The sequence below is a fragment of the Prionailurus viverrinus genome, chromosome A2, assembly GCF_022837055.1.
Source record: "Prionailurus viverrinus isolate Anna chromosome A2, UM_Priviv_1.0, whole genome shotgun sequence".
In the NCBI taxonomy this organism is placed as follows: Eukaryota; Metazoa; Chordata; class Mammalia; order Carnivora; family Felidae; genus Prionailurus; species Prionailurus viverrinus.
Genome location: NC_062562.1, coordinates 158,388,426 through 158,405,152, shown reverse-complemented (window position 1 = coordinate 158,405,152; position 16,727 = coordinate 158,388,426). Strand labels below are relative to the sequence as shown.

Genomic DNA, 16,727 nt, shown 5'->3' with positions numbered 1-16,727 from the left:
AACCTTATTTAAAAAACAAGAATCCCCAGATACCAAACGCCTGCCTTGTTACTTGGAGGACTAAATGTAGATGTTGTTAGTATACTTTGTAGAATATTGTGGACAGAGAAATAAGGCACTTTGCCATTTGGTAATGGAAGGAAGGGCAGCAGATTTAGAAGAAGTACATGCACCCAAAACCACACCAAACCCAAAAACATAAACTCATGTCTAATGTGTCCAGTGGTCATAGTCAAAGGCTTTGTACTGCTACGAAAATTGCCAAATAGTTTTAATAATACTGGATTTGAAAAAAAAAGTATAGATTTATAATGTTTTATTTAACAGACTCACTACCGAAGGATATTAGTTTGTGACATTCACTATTGTAAATAATGCTTCCATTTAAAATAAATGTACATGTATATACTTTGCACATATATATGAATATCTCTGTAGGATATGTTCCTAGAATTGGAGTTGCTGCATTAAAAGGAGTGAGAACTTTAATTTTTGAAGATATATTCCCAAATTATCACTGAATCAATTTATATTGCCATCCAGACTATCGCCCACATGCTCAGCAACATTGGAAAATATTCATCTTTTTATTTTAGTCCCATTTAACGGGCAAAAAATGGTATCTCATGCTTTAAGATTTGTTTCTCTAATTACTAGAGAGCCTGTACATCTATCATCGCATTCACGAGTGGTTTTTACTTGTTCTACAGTGCATGGCTCATTTGTCTCCACTTATATCTACATAATTTTTGCTCAGTTAAAAAACTGATGTGTATATTACTGTTTTGTTCATTATATAGGTATTGAAAACTCTGCTAGCTCTATTTTTATCTTTTTTTTTTAATGGGTTTTCAGAACATTCAGGCTGATTTTCTTGAATGTTACCTAACAATTGACAGAAAAAGATTCCCTGGGTCTAGGCTACAGAGAGGCCCTGTGCTTAGTGGCGGTGGGTGTGGTTTCTGGAGTCAGGCCGACCTGGATTAGAGCCCCAGCTGTCACGTACTTGTAATCACAGGAAAGCTCTCAGTCTCTGTGTCTTTCTTTCTTTCCTTCTTTCTTTCTCTCTCTCTTTCTTTCTTTCTTTTTTTATGAGTGCAATAAAAAGCACTCAGCTCATTAAACTCAGAATCGTCATGAAATTTGGGTGAGATAATAACGCGTATATCTCCGTACAATGCCTGACACTTAGTAAGTGCTCGATAAGTACAAGATACAACAATTACTTACAATGTGGGCAACAGAAATACCAAATTAGATACAAAGTTTGATTTCTGGTTCTAGAATCTTTCCCAATGAAAGTTCTATTTAATAAGATCCAAGGAGGCTAATAAAACTTCCTTTTCTAAAGAGTAGGCATTTCACTTCCTATTATGCAGTTTCAAGAGAGCACTAAAGTATTCAACTCACTTACTGACTCGGGCAGTTACTCTTGAGTTCCTACGATGTTTAAGGCCCAGGACATGAGGTTATCTTTGAGTCCATTTCATTTTCTTCACGTGGAACTTAATTTTTACTCCTCTGAAAAAATGAAAATCCAAATTCCAATGAAATGAGAGGAAATCAACCAAGGGACAGAAAACTAGAAAATAAGAAAGACTCTTAAAGATCGTCTAGCTCAACGTTTCATTTTATAGATGAGGAAACTGAAGGCCAGAGGAGTTAGGCAACTTTTCTAACACAGTGAGTTAGTGCAGGGAGCTGAGAACCCACCCACCCCAACTCTGAGCCAGCGCCGTGTGGACTAAATCCAGACGTGTTCAAGGATCCGCCTCCTTTTGCGATCAAACGATTTCAAAAGTAAAAATTAAAACAAAAAACAGAGAAACACTGATTAAAAAAAGACAAATCAAAATGAACCAATAAAGTTTGTCAGGAAAGCGCGGAGAGTAAGACCCTGCCCTGCTAGTTGGGGGAAGAGTCATGTTTTCATCCAGTGGGACTACATTCCTGCCCTCCTTTCAGACAAAATTCTGCCCTCGACAACCCATATTTAACACGGATACTTTATACTCACAGCAAATAGTAAACAACAATCCCGTAGGTTGGCGGTTGGCAATCCCTGGTCCACATGCCAAAGATGCTGCAGGTGCTAATTCCAGGCGGCAAGTGAAGCCACCAAGCACAGATCCCCACCCTATCATTTCCAGTGGTTACTGCCCGCAATCGCCTCCACCCTCTTGCCAGTTTTCAAGGGCAACACCCTCACATGGCTCCCCATCTGGCACCAGGATCATCCTGGACTTCCAGAATCACAGGCACGGCAGTGCGGCACATTCCTTTGAGACCACTGCTTCCTGCGATAGAAATAAGTAAGCACCCCCAGGACTTTTGATATTTAGTGCTATGTTTCTATCCTAATTTTTCCCTTTCTTCTCTGTAATCTTAGAGCATCAACATATTCTTAATTATTAATGTCCATCATGTAAGAATATACTAAAAGCAAGGGTTGGATACATCTGATGGACTAGAAGATACCCTAATTTAGGGACGCCTGGGTGGTCAGTCGGTTAAGTGTCTGCCTCTTGAGTTTGGCTCAGATCGTGACTGCGTGGAGCCTGCTTGGGATTCTCTCTCTCCCGTTCTCTCTGCCACTCTCCTGCTTGCTCTCGCTCTCTCTCGCTCTCTCTCTGTCAAAATAAATGAATAAAAGATATCCTAAATTAGAGGAATGAAGGGTAACCCATCCCCAGGCCCATATATTATAGGTAGAAATATAAACGCAATGAATATTTGTTCGTTCATTCCATTGAAGTTTACTAAGTACGTACTATGAACAGTTCTGATGCCAGGCACTCAGGTTGTGGGCATCAGTGGATCTGCTACAAAAGAGCAGTTCGGAGCTGATCTAAAACCAGACGGCCTAGTCTTGGCTTGTAGTTCCACCAGTGAATAATTTTGTGACCCTGGGTGAATTAATTCATTTCTCTAAACTTTATTTCCTCATTGTTATGTAATGACAGTAGCAGTGCTCCCTCCACAGATTTGATGTGAAGATCATATTAAAGCATTTTATGTCACGTCTACCTATAGTAAGTGCTCAATAATTACCAGCTACAGTTAAACTTCCACTATACTATAAGCTGCCATTTGAAGCAGGTAAAGAAGGGTAGAAACCAGAAGATAGTTCAACGCTGAAATTTCGGAAGTGAGGCAAATGGATAAATTGTCCTTTATTTACCTATCAGGTGAGTATGTTAAGGGTGCTCGGATCCTGGGGATGAAGAGATGGGCAGATTCTTGTTCTTCTCTTGAGAAGAGAGGACACATAATTGAGAAAGGTCCTTTAAATCCCAGATTAGAGATGGCACATGTTGGAAATCAAAAACAAATCTGAAAAAACAAAAACAAAAACAAAACAACCCTGAAATCTGGACTCTTTTGCTTTAGGAAAGGTCCCACATGTTTTCTTGGTGGAGGGGCCAGGAACAGGTTCAAAGGGAGAGAGTTTCCCCATTGTGCCTTTGCCAACTGACTCACAGAGAGGTCCCTGAGTCCGGGCTGCAGGCTGGCCTCGGGGAAAGGCTATTCCCTCCAGGGCTACAGGGGAGATGCAGAAGCCCCTGGGGACAAAGGTTTGGGTGACCTCCTCCCCCCTTGTGCTCCTCCTGACTAGGGGATAGCTTTGGTACCAGGCTCAAAAGTTTAGCAAGTCTGACAGTATTAGAATAATTTCTGATCTAATGTTAATAATAATAACAACAGCAATATCTTATGTTTGTGTAGTATTGCAAGTCTTTAAAATGCATCCATTTGCACCACTCTTGTTTGAGGCCTTCAGCAGTCCTGTGGGGCAGCCTAGGCGGCTCTCGTTAGGCATGGTTGATGGATGGGAGACAGAGATTCAGGCAGTCTTAAAAGACTGCCCTGGAAAGAGCACAGCTAGCAACCAGTAGACCTGGGACTTGAACCCTGTCTGTAGCCACAAATCGTGGGTGTTTAAGGGTCCGGGACAGGATCTTGGGCTTCCTGGATGCCTGGGCTAAACTTAGGAGAGCACTGCAGAGTCCGGAGTCCACGCAGGTGGCTCCCTGGGCATGGTTTCTCTGTCCCACACTTTCCTGCTGCTCCAACTTGTCCCAGGAGAGTTATTTTCCTGTGAGATGCGTCCCTAGAATGACAGCTGTTCACGATTTGTCCTGCCCACTGCACTGCATCTCACTGAATGTCACCATTCAGCACAGCAACATCTGTCAGGAGACAGATTAAACACTGTTTTAGGAAATATTGGAATTACAAAGTACATCCAGTTTAGGTAAGTTACAAGAACACTTTCTAAGGCTCTTCATTTTGGTGAGCCATCAGTTTAAAACTGCATTGTTAACCTTTCTCTTCCATTGTTTTCTGTTTTACTGTCCAGCCTGTCTAAAGGCCCCTTCTCCATCCCTGACCCCTGGAGTCACAGCTTATTATTTTTTTACCTCCTCACCTTTCTTTTTAGTCCAGTATAAAGTCAAGCTGCCTTTTTTTTTTTTTTTAACCCTAAGTCCCATGACAACTGATTATACAGGTGAACCCTGATCATCATGATGGTTTATTGGTAGGATTTCCGGTAGTGGGCACAAGCACCAGGAATGCCAAACATTTTGGATTCTCAGTGCTGGGGCTCAGCTACCAGCAGGGTCTGGTCGTCCTGGATGAGGATGTCTTTGACCTCCTTCTTGGAAGCCTCATCCACATATTTCTGATAATAAGCCATCAGGGCTTTGGAGATGGAGCCACAGATTGTGGAAGTCTGAGCCACGTGACCACCACCACACGGACTTAGAGGCCTCCGGCCTGGCAGGTCGCTCCTTGCCCAGCAGCAGGACAGGTTCCAATAGCTCGTCCTGCAGCGAACGTGGCTCGATTATCTCCAGGGGCCGCTCATTCACCTGGATAAGGCCGCTGCCCCATTTGGAGGGTGCCACCGCTGTGGCCATCTTCTTGCGCCCACTGCAGGGGACCCTTGCACCGCCTGGCTGGGAACACAGATCAGAGCGGCTCACCACACAGCACGGCACCCGGACAAGGGCTCAAGCTGCCTTCTTTAGCACACATAAGTACACTTTTTTTTTTTTTTTTTTTAACATTTATTTATTTTTGGGACAGAGAGAGACAGAGCATGAACGGGGGAAGGGCAGAGAGAGAGGGAGACACAGAATCGGAAACAGGCTCCAGGCTCCGAGCCATCAGCCCAGAGCCCGACGCGGGGCTCGAACTCACAGACCGCGAGATCGTGACCTGGCTGAAGTCGGACGCTTAACCGACTGCGCCACCCAGGCGCCCCTGCATAAGTACACTTTTTATCTGGAACCCGATATCTATCTCTGGCTAGAGGTTGAGTTTCTTACTCCCTTTCTCCACTTCAATTTCCTTCTTCTGGAACCTCACAATCTCTTTGACTTTTACTTGGTGGGTGGTTATGACTATCCGTTTGGCAGTCAGATCACCTAAGTTTGATCCTGGATTAGGTGCGTATCAGCTGCAACGTTTTGGTTAAGTTACTCAATCTCTTTGTGTCTGTGTTCTCTCACCCAAAGAGTGGTTGATAATAGTCCCTGTCTCATAGAGTTGTTATGAGGGTTAAAAAAGATAATACTTGTGAGGTGCCTGGCTGGCTCCGTCAGTTAAGTGTTGGACTCTTGATATCGATTCAGGTCATGATCTCGAGGTCGTGAGGTTGAGCCCTGCATTAGGCTCCGTGCTGAGTGTGAAGTCTGCTTGGGATTCTCTCTCCCCCACGGTCTCTGCCCCTCTGCCACTTGCACCCTCTCTCAAAATAATTAAGTAAACATTTTTTAAAATGCTGTAAAAAAAGACAATACTTGCAAAGTGCGTAGAACAGGCATCACCTTAGTAAGCACTTCATAAGTGTGTGTGCACGCATGCACACCTGTGTGCACGATCATGTGAGTGGTGGGAAAGTGGAGATGCCTTCATTCCGGGTCTTGCCACCATGCTGAGTTCTAAAAAGAACCTCAGTGCGAACAGCCTCCATTCCTACCCTCTCTGTGCTCCTCTGAAACTCCTAAGGTTCTTTGTGACCGTGACCATAGGGCTCACTAACCCAGACAAGAAACCTTCCATACATAGTCTCTGGCTCCCCCAGCCTCACTGTGGCACAAAAATAGACTGAGAAGAAAGCCACATTCACTTAACGTATCCTAGCTTGGGATAGATTAGTCTTACTCTGAAGTTGATAATATTGATAATGATGTACTACATTTGGTGTGAGGTAGAGAAGGCTCGGGAGTCAGATCGTTGGGTCCCAGGTCTAGCATTTGCTTAATGTTTGCATTTGTAAAATGGGATGGTAATGAGAAATGGGTTTTTATGATAAAATGAGGTGATCTCTGAAATCAGCTACATATGTGCAGTGGATGGCACAGAGTACGTGATAATAATGTTGACTACTATTATTATTATTAAAACCCTTTTTCCCCCCACTCAGTTGCCTCTGCTTGAGACATTCCATCCCCACCTGATAATTGAGAGTTGGGTTGTAGGACTTGCTAACTTCTTTTTTTAATGTTTATTTTTTAGAGAGAGCGAGAGTGTGAGCAGGGGAGGGGCAGAAAGAGAGGGAGACACAGAATCCGAAGCAGGCTCCAGGCTCTGAGCTGTCAGCACAGAGCCAGATGCGGGGCTCGAACCCACGAAGTGTGAGATCATGACCTGAGCCGAAGTCGGACACTCAACTGACTGAGCCACCCAGGTGCCCCGGACTTGCCAACTTCTAAGTGCAGAGTGTGTGTTTATTCATAGAAAATCACAGATACTCTTCTTGAGCAGATGAGAAGAGTTTAGAAGCAAGTAGCCATCAAAAGCTCAGGGCAGACTGGAAAGGGGATTTCGTTGGGTAATTCCTTGGGATGCCAGCTGAACATGTGTGGACTTATTTTCTGACCCCAGAAATGATAAACCAGATTACAGGGTTGAATCAACAAAGTCAGTTTTCCCCTTAACCTAAGTAGGCATTTAGGTGCATTGACTATAAGAGGAAGTACAACGGATGGAAAACATCCTAATTGGGGTATAAATGAAAAAGGTATCAATGGGTCCTAAGTCTCTGTGGCTGCAGTATTTTTAAAAATTGTCACTGATGTGGCTACGTCTGCCAAAGCCTGTGTTCTGCTGTTATTGCACATACCTGACCAAGTCAGAGATAGAGTGCCTATTTGAACTTTTTGGAACCCACAGCAGGGGATGAGATAAATTTATTTCTCTAGATATTCTTAACAGACTATGCAGTTAGATGAAAGAATATGTTTGACAGAATTAAATATAATGATGCAATAAAACCTAAATACTTTCTAGACAGAAAAAGGGAGTGCTTTGCAGTTTCTTGGATTACCCAGTCTCAGATACAAAAAGAGTGATGAGCTTAGTGTTTCTCAGTACCCAAGGCTCTAGGGGACTGAGGCTAAGGATTCCAATGTCACTCCAATTAGGAATGACTTTCCTTGTATAGCACTCTCCTCAGGGCGCCCTTGACCTCTGCATTCCTCAGGCTGTAGATCATTGGGTTCAGCATAGGATTGAAAAAACTGTAAAACAGGAAAAGGATCTTCTGCTGCTCCTCAGGGTGGCGGGATTTGGGGGCCATGTACATGACAATGGCACTTCCAAAGAAGAGCCCCACCACACAGAGGTGGGAGGAGCAGGTGGAGAAGGACTTTCTGCGGCCCTCCCCGGACTGGATCCTCAGGATGGCGAACAGGATGCGCGTGTAGGACACCAGCACCAGGCAGAGGGGCCCGACTAAGATAAACACACAGGCAACAAAGATGACAACTTGGTTGAGCCAGGTGTCAGCACAGGCCAGCTTGAGGACAGACAGGATCTCACAGAAGAAGTGGTTGATTTCATGAGGCCCACAGAAGGGCAGCCTCAGGATGAGAACCACATGGACCAGGGCCAGCAGGGAGCCACATGCCCAGGAAGTCACCACCAGGATGATGCAGCCTGTCCAGCTCATGATGACAGAATATCGGAGCGGGTAGCAGATGGCCACATACCGATCATAGGACATCACCACCAGGAGAAGACATTCAGTATGAGCAAAAGTCAAGAAAAGAAAGGTCTGCGTCATGCAACCAGCAAAGGAGATGGGCTGGTCTGGCTTCATGAGGTTTACCAGCATCTGGGGCACCGTGTTGCAGGCATAGGCTATGTCAACGATGGCCAGGTGGGAGAGGAAGAAGTACATGGGGGTGTGCAGTCTGGAGTCCAGCCAGATGAGCCCCAGGATGAGCCCGTTCCCCAGCAGGGTGAAGGCATAGAACAGGGAGAAGAGCCCAAAGAGAAGCATCTGAATCCCTGGGTCAAGACAAAATCCCAGGAGAATGAACTCTGTGACTGATGTCTGATTTTCCTCCATTTCACTATGAAAAAGATAAAATGGATAACTTGGGACAGAACTGTCGAAAAACATCCAAGCATTGCAGTATACATTTTGTCATTTTTAAAAGATAAACTTTTGACGTTAACAATCTAGTTACACCTGAAGTTAATCACTTAACCTGACAACCAGTTTTACACGAGAGGGTCGTGTCATTGGAGACAGATTACCTAAAGCCAACGACAGTGTAAGGGGGAGGAAGAGTGTCAAGCCAAAAGAGAAAAGAAAGTAACCATGAAATACAGATTATCTTGGAGCTGCACATGCCAGGATTATTCAGAGAAGTTGCTGGAGTGGAGAGGTAATCAGTGCTGGAAGAACTCCAGACATGAGGATTAGAGGAGCCTCGAGAAGAGATGTGAAAATTCGGTTTCCCAACAGAAATATTGGCTCTTCTGCGTTCGGCAATGGAGATCCATCTTTGTGCTCTACAGAAGCTTATGCCATGAAAGAAGGAGCATTTTTGGTGATTGTTTAGGTTGCTAACAAGGAATCAGTGGGTGTGCTACGTATGGGCTCTACTGACTATATTTTCCAATGGGTGATGGATACAAACCGACAATTGGCCACTTAGCAATCTACTGATGGGCTCTCAGTTACTGATTTACCAAAAAGTTGTTTTGAATAAGAACACACAAGCTTCGTAGGAATTGGTGTTTCGGTGGGCTGCCCAGTGTTCATGCATCACGAGTCTAGACTTTGTGTGCAGAGGGTGTAAATGTGTGTGAGGTTAGGCGTTCACACTTGATTTGAAGGCTGTGGTGTGTATGGATCTGTGTGAAGACATGTCAAGATGCAGTTCTCTATGCACGATTTGTAATTCACCTCATCTCTACTCCCATTCAGAAAGCAAATCCAGGGGCACCAGGGTGGCTCCGTCAGTTGAGCAACCGACTCTTGATTTTGGCTCAGGTCATGGTCTCACAATTCATGAGTCCGAGCCCTGAATTCTGTTCTGTGCTGACAGCATGGAGTCTGCTTGAGATTTCTCTCTCCCTCTCTCTCTCTCTGCCCCTCCCCAGCTTGCTCTCTTTGTCAAAAATTAAAGAAACATTATATTTATATCTATATCTATATCTATCTATCTATCTATCTATATCTCAAGATCTCAAGGTACTAATCCAGGTACTAATTAGTATACAGGTACTAATATAACTAGGAAAGGCCATACCTGGAATGACACCATGTTGGAGGACTCACTCTTTGTGTGATGGCTTAGCATTTGTATCACGTGCCCTGTGTGAGATTCAAAACCATTATAAACAACCATTTACTAAAAAATGAACTCTGCCTTACTTCAGCAATAGAAAGATCACCAAATGCTTGATAGATAGCTAATTTAATTTTTTTTTTTTTTGGCAAAGAGATAATTTAGTGAATTTGTCATTCACAGATTGCTGTAGCAATACTCTGGCAGTCGAGTGGGTATTTGAGACTTCTATGAGTTGATGATGAACCAAATAATAGTTGGCTTGTCCTTATGTCCTCAATAACAGTTTGCAATATACCATGTAGAAATCAGCATCTTTCTAGTGCACACATTTTGTCAGTGCCTTTACTGGGCAAAAATAACTTGAGGCTGAACAATTAAACTTCTACCTGCTTGCCTCTTGAAGAAAAGGCTCTCCAGGATTACAACAAAGAGAGGTGCTGCTGTTTTAAGACCCTGGTCCAGGGGTGCCCGGGTGGCTCAAGCAGTTAAGTGTCAGACATCAGCTCAGGTCATGATCTCACGGTTCTGTGCTGGCAGCTCGGAGCCTGGAGCCTGCTTTGGATTCTGTCTGTCTGTCTGTCTCTCTCTCTCAAAAATAAATAAACATAAAAAAAACACCCCACCCTGGTCCAGCTGTCATTAATTCCAGTGGAGAATCAATGAGATGCTCCCTGAGGAACTCGAAAATAAGAGCAATAACACTGCTTCTTGAAAACTAGAACTTGCAAATCCACTCATAATGGATGAGAAGAACTGGAGGAGGAAACATGACAACCACAGTGAATGTGGAGGTGGGGGTTGTGAGTACATCCCAGACTCCACTCGAGATGCTTTGATGCAACCTCGTGGGACTCGGGGAGGAGGATCCAACTGTAATTAGGGGACCCACATGTAATAGGTGTGCAGGATACGTGTCTACAGAAAGGCTGAGGGGTAGAGAAGGGGGTGATCCCCGAGGGCCAGTGTGTGCCAGCACATTTTCAGCACTGTCCAGGGAAAGGTGGCCTGCTGATCTGAGAGAGCTGTCCTCCTGGCCAGTGTGGACCCACGGTCGAGATGGCTTGCATGATCAGCAATCAGCAACCCTAGCTGTCGGGTCTCCAGTGAACCCCCCGCCTCTGCTCTGAGCCCGTGCTCACCAATTAACCAGGAGGTATTAATCTGCTTCTTGTGCAGATATTGTGACAAAGAGGAAATGTGCTACCAAGCAAAGCTCTTGCAAGTTTTTTTAATGATAAATAATTCCATTCAGATTTGTTCATGGTTCTTCCCCCCCCCCCCCTTTTTAGTTTGGATAGTATGAGACAGATGGAAATGTACATACTAAACAAAATTTCCAAAGCTGGATCTACAAAGTGAGGACCAGGCTGTGGGCAGGGATAACCTCACTGAAATACAACACAAGGAAAATTTCTCTGAGCAGCTAATTGGGACCTGAAGGACGTTCCCATTAGATCCCTCTCAAGCAGCATTAAATGCCTTTTTTTAGAATAATGATTATCAATAAATTGGATCATCAAGTCACAAATGAATCTAATGACTATACTATGAACTTCTAACACATCGGGACTTTTTTTTTCTGGAACAATGCTGTGCGAGGACAGCCTTTTAAATTCATTTGGAGGTGCCTGGGTGGCTCGGTAGGTTGAGCGTCTGATGTGAGCTCAGGTGGTGAGCTCACAGCTTGTGAGTTCAAGCCCTACATCAGGCTTTCTGCTGTCAGCATGGAGTCCACTTTGGATCCTCTGTCCCCTTCTCTCTCTGCCCCTCCCCCACTCATATTCTCATATTCTCTCTCTCTCTCTCTCTCTCTCTCTCTCTCCCCCTCGCTCTCTCCCTCTCTCTCTCTCAAAAATAAATAAAAACATTAAAAAATAAAAATGTTTATGTGGAAAATATACAGAGTATATGGAAATGTTTAGTTGTGAAAATGCATTTGAACCCACATCTCATAAAAAGCATAATCTCTTTATTCAGTCCTCCCTTAATTCCTTTCTTAGCTTCCAAAGGGTTACATAAAGGGGAAAAAATTACTTGCCAAGTATGAATCTCTTTGAAACTTAAAGGGGCAGACAAGAGAAAGGAGGGGGCCTAACGAGTACATTAAGGTTAGGAACAGTTGCCCTATGGACTGAAAGTCTGCTTTCTTTTACAGGAGTGGGTGATAAAACACCCTTTGTGAATAAGGAACAAGGGCACTCATTTTTGTAATTCTGGCACTTAGCAAATATTTACTGAGTGAACAAATGAATGAATGAATGAATACACAAGAATAAGTGAATGCCTAAATATTGAATTTTTGAACTCTCCTTGTACTGGGTCTGGAATTTCTAGCTTGCTTAAATCTTGGTTGCCCAATTAAGGACATTCTTCCTGAGGCAAAACAAAACAAAACAAAACAAAAAAACAAAAACAAAAAAAGCCCCTCTATTACTAGAATCTCCAAAATGTTGAAGCATTGGATACTTGAAAGATACTTCCATTTTCTTTTTTCCCCATTTTTTATTTCATCCCACATAGTATTGAAAGCATCTTACCGGTGGCACCTGGGTGGCTCAGTCGGTTAAACATCTGACTCTTGGTTTCAGCTCAGGTCTTGATCTCATGGCTCGTGAGTTTGAGCCCTGCACCGGGCTCTGTGTTGACAGTGTGGAGCCTGCTTGGGATTCTCTCTCTCCCCCTCTCTCTCTGCCCCTCCCCTGTTCACACTCTCTGTCTCTTTCAAAATCAACGAATAAACTTAAAAAAATTAAAAAATAAAAAGAAAGCATCTTACCTGAATGCAACAGATTAAATTTGCTAATGGACTGACAGAAGTGAGAGGAGGAACTAAAAGAGAAATTAAATGCCTCTCAGTTCCAAATGTAACATTCAGACCTTGCTTTGTGCTATAAATGATACATCCTATATGTATGTACAAGTTAGCAATTTAAAAATTGGCCAACCGTTTGATGACTAATAAATTATCCAGTGTCTTCATGGTTTCAAAGTAAATATCTAAGATTGAAATCATTTCTTTACACAGGAACAAACCTGTCAGTACGAGATGGGGCCTAGGTTTCAAAAGTAAAATTTAAGATCTGATGAGCTGACAAACTTTTCTAATGCTGTAGGCATGAGTCACACAGCATTCCTAAAATGAAAGCTATTTTTAAATCCTTAGTTCAACTGAAGTATTAGATGGTTTGCCTCCAAGAAATTAAAAAAATAATTATTGTTATAACCAATTTATTCAGCATAACCCTTTTCTGTTTCTCCTTTAGTTCAAAATATTGTAAAGTTTCTGAGATTTTCCTCCCTGGCCCATGTGTTAGTTAGAAGAATGTTGCTTAATCTCTGAATATTTGGGGATTTTCCGGCTCTCTCTCTGCTACTGATTTCCACTTTAATTCCATTGAGGTCTGAGAACGTGCATTGTGTGGCTTCTTTTCTTTTGAATTTGTTCAGCTGTATTTTATGTCGCAGAATATGATCTATCATGGTGAATGTTCCATGTGAGCTTGAGAAGAATGTGTATTTTGCTGTTGTTAGATGAAGTAGTCTATAGATGTTCACTATGTCCAATTGATTGATGGTGTTGTTGAATTCAACTATATCCTTACTGATTTCCTGTCTGCTGGGTCTACTGCTGATAAAGGGATGTTGACGTCTCCAACTCCAACAGTAGGCTCATCTATTTCTCCTTTTCAGTTCTATCAGTTTTGCCTCATGTATTTTGACGCTCTGTTGTTAAGTGCGTACATGTTAAGGATTATGTCTTCTTGAAGAACTGACCCTTGTCGTGCATGACCCTCTTTATCCCTGGTAACTTTCCTTGCTCTGAATCCCCTCTCTTGATGATTATGTCTCCCCATCTTGGTTCCTCTACCTCATTCTATCATTGTCTCTATCCTGATCTCTTTTCTCTCCTGGTCCCCTTTATGACATTCTCTTTCCATTCCCAGTTTTCCTTATCTCTCTTCTACAACCCCCAATTCCCGAAATCTCTTATTTCCTCTTCCACAGTATTTCTAGAGACTTCTCAACAGTTCCAATATTTGAGTGGTGTCTTAGAAGATTTTGATTACATAGAAAAATCTATATTCGGGTTAATTGTCTACATTTAGGTTGTCTTATAAGAAACCTTGGGAAATACTATCTTGTAATTCACCATAGCAGTAATATCTGTCAGGACATTTATCTGGGATATTGAAATATTACCTCTTGATATCATAATGACTAATGAGGGCTAGCTACTTGTACTTAAGAATTCATCTAACAAAATATACCCTCAGATTGAAGGAATCTTTTTGATCTAGCAAGTGATGAAAAGATCATATATTGGATCATGCACTGTGCCTGGAACGTTGTAGGTGTTCAATATTTTTTTGACTGACTGGATATCAATTTGATGAAATATGAGAAAACAAAACATTAATGAGCTCTCTGTATTCTGTCTTGAGCCATATTCTAAAAAAAAAAAAAATCCAACCCCCCCCCCAAAAAAAATCCCCAAATATTGAAAGGCAGCATAGAATAGCAATCAGAGAGCATGGGCTTAGGGGGTGAGATACACATGTACTTCTTTGTATGACTCTGAATATATTTCTTAACTTCTCAAGCCCTATTTTACCACTTTTTTGAAAGGAGTGATTGTATTTATTTCACAAGGTTGTTGAGAAGACTGAGATAATACATTTTAATTAAGATAAGTGTATTAATTAATTCAATGAATTAATCGAGATAATATATTGAGCACATTCCTGCTGCACGGTGAACATTCATTAACTTAAATCAGTTATCGATCTTTAACAATTACTGATCTTTAACAGTTTCTTGAATAGCCTATGACTGTATGAATCTGACAAGCCCTCCTTTTTTGCGGTTCCAGGAGGTCCCTAGAAATCACTCCCCTTATTGGCCATTATCCTCTTTAAGCCAGTTTTTGCAAAGTCTTCACAACAATGTAAGTCTACAATGTGATCTTGTGGATAATACGTTGTTGAAGGACTACTGAGGCAGATTTGGCTTCCTGACCTTTTGATGTCTTTCCAGGAAAAGAGCACAGTCTGTTGAAGAGCTTGGAGGGATTAAAAAGAGCACAGAACTACAACAAACTATTAAAGATGAGAAAGAGTATCCTCTACAAAACAATGCCTTCTCTTTTCTGCACTTCCTCTAACCTCATCACACACATACACATACACAGGCACATTCACTCACATGTGAGTCCAGGTTTGGGAACGTCTCACATTTAAAAGCTGAGTACTTTCTGTGTGCCTGACACTGTTCTCCAAGTTATAAGTAATGCAAGAACTGTGTATGGGCAGCATAGACTACGTATTGTGGTTCTATTGACAGAAACACAAGGACTAAACCAACGTCAGTTTTCCTGAAATGTAAAGCCCCTCCATAATACACCCCGGTGTAAAGTTCTTTGGCTTAAGAAGGTTATTCTACCTATGTAACCTAAGTCCATCATGCAGAAATTTCTTATTCTGTATCTAGCTTCACCATCCACAAGGTTATTGCTTTCATGCAGCCGCTTTGCACCATGTAAAATGAAATTAACTGAATTCTATACATACTTACATTATTTGTGAGCAACATGTTCAATCAACTTAGCTTTGGTTTTTCCTCAAACTATCCCCATAGCAGAATAACAATCAGCTCATATTTAGACAAGACTGAATTTCCTTACCTGACTTTAAAAAGAATAGTTAACAGAGTGATAGTCCACTGAAGGGTAGATGTTACTCCACGTCTAAGAGGAATTAATGATGAAGTAAAATAAGGTGGCTTGGTTAGCTCCCACGTTTGGACTCAGGGACCCCAGAAGGGGAAAATACCTCAAGGTTGGGCAGGATCGTGCTTTCTGGGAGCGCCTGTGGGAGCTGCAGAACCCTCACTCCTGTTCCTGACTGCAAAGGTGGCAGAATCCTCAGAAAAGGTGCTTTTATTCTCCTATGGCCCCAGCCTAGTTGGTAGCGTCTAAGGGCTCCCTGGAGGGGTGGGCTGCGAGATACAGTGCATGCCCACTCCACTGGGAAGGGGACAAAGCAGTTCCCTAGTTCTGCTCTCATCCCCAGCAGGACACACAATCAGGAACCACAACCAGCCACAGAGCACACCTCTGAGACAACACCAGTCATTACGGCCCTGGAAAAGTTGGCATTATTTGGATTTCGTGAATCCCAGCACTGCCCTAATTCCCAAACCATCAGGCTGTTCAGGGGAACCAGAAAGAAGCAGAACGAGTGTGACAATGAAGAAACTCCGGCATTCACCTCTGTATTTCAGCTTCTCCCCACTGTACTCTGGGCCACCTTGTGTAGCAGCAGAGGGGGGAAGGAAGGATCCTGAAAAATCAGCTGGTTCCAAGCAACAGCTCAAGATGTGGAGATGCCGTAGAGAGCAGGTTATGGAGGCAGGGAGCAGACCGGGGAGTCTGAGGAGAAACACGGAGTCCCAGTGGGGCTTATTAGAACATGCCTGAGGAGGGGGTTTCTAGAACACAAACCACCCAATTAGGTCAATCTTGGAAGGATTCTCTCATCTCTATTCTAAAAAAAGGAGCTGAAAGAATCTATTCCATCCGACGAGGGGAGGAGAGAACCCTCTCGAAGGCAGCTTCCCCTCCAAGCCACTACTTCTCCCAGAAGGGTGGAGATATTTGCTGCCTAAGGTCTTCTCATGTTTATTTCTCTATTAAACTAGACAGAGGAGAGCTAGGAATTTCATACCAAGCAATTGTGCAACTTACAAATTAATGAGTTTGTTACAGTATGACCCTGCTGGGGTCATGGCATAAACTCGAGGAAAATCTTGCACAGATTATCACACGTGTCTTGCGAACACGCTTACCCATGCTCCAACTGTAGATGTCCATGGAGAAGGGCCACACATTCATCCAGGGACAAAGAGATTGCTCCTGATTAGATAAGAAGCCTGGTGTGCGGGAGGCAATCCATAAACACTAGAATCTTTTCTTCTTGTCTTTTCACACTCAGGTGAACCACAGAAAATGTGGAAAGTAGGAAACACAGATGAACAACAAAAATCCCGCGAAAACAATAGTTAGGACGCGTTTTTCTACATTTGACATCGTGAAAACATCAGTTATAAAAAATCATTTTGGGACACAAAAAAATA

General features: G+C 42.8%; 1 protein-coding gene and 1 pseudogene across 1 annotated transcript; both read right to left on the bottom strand.

Annotated features, from left to right (window-relative positions):
- Positions 1-4,534: 4,534 nt before the first annotated feature.
- LOC125154090 (40S ribosomal protein S16-like) lies at positions 4,535-5,831 on the bottom strand (annotated as a pseudogene).
- Positions 5,832-7,429: 1,598 nt separating this feature from the next.
- LOC125160206 (olfactory receptor 2A1/2A42-like) lies at positions 7,430-8,416 on the bottom strand. The gene has a single exon (XM_047848924.1). The coding sequence runs from the start codon at positions 8,414-8,416 to the stop codon at positions 7,430-7,432; it is 987 nt and encodes a 328-aa protein (XP_047704880.1).
- Positions 8,417-16,727: the final 8,311 nt, after the last annotated feature.

Excerpts from the sequence above, each read along its gene's own strand:
- LOC125160206 (XM_047848924.1), bottom strand. The coding sequence starts at position 8,416 with ATGTTTTTCGACAGTTCTGTCCCAAGTTATCCATTTTATCTTTTTCAT.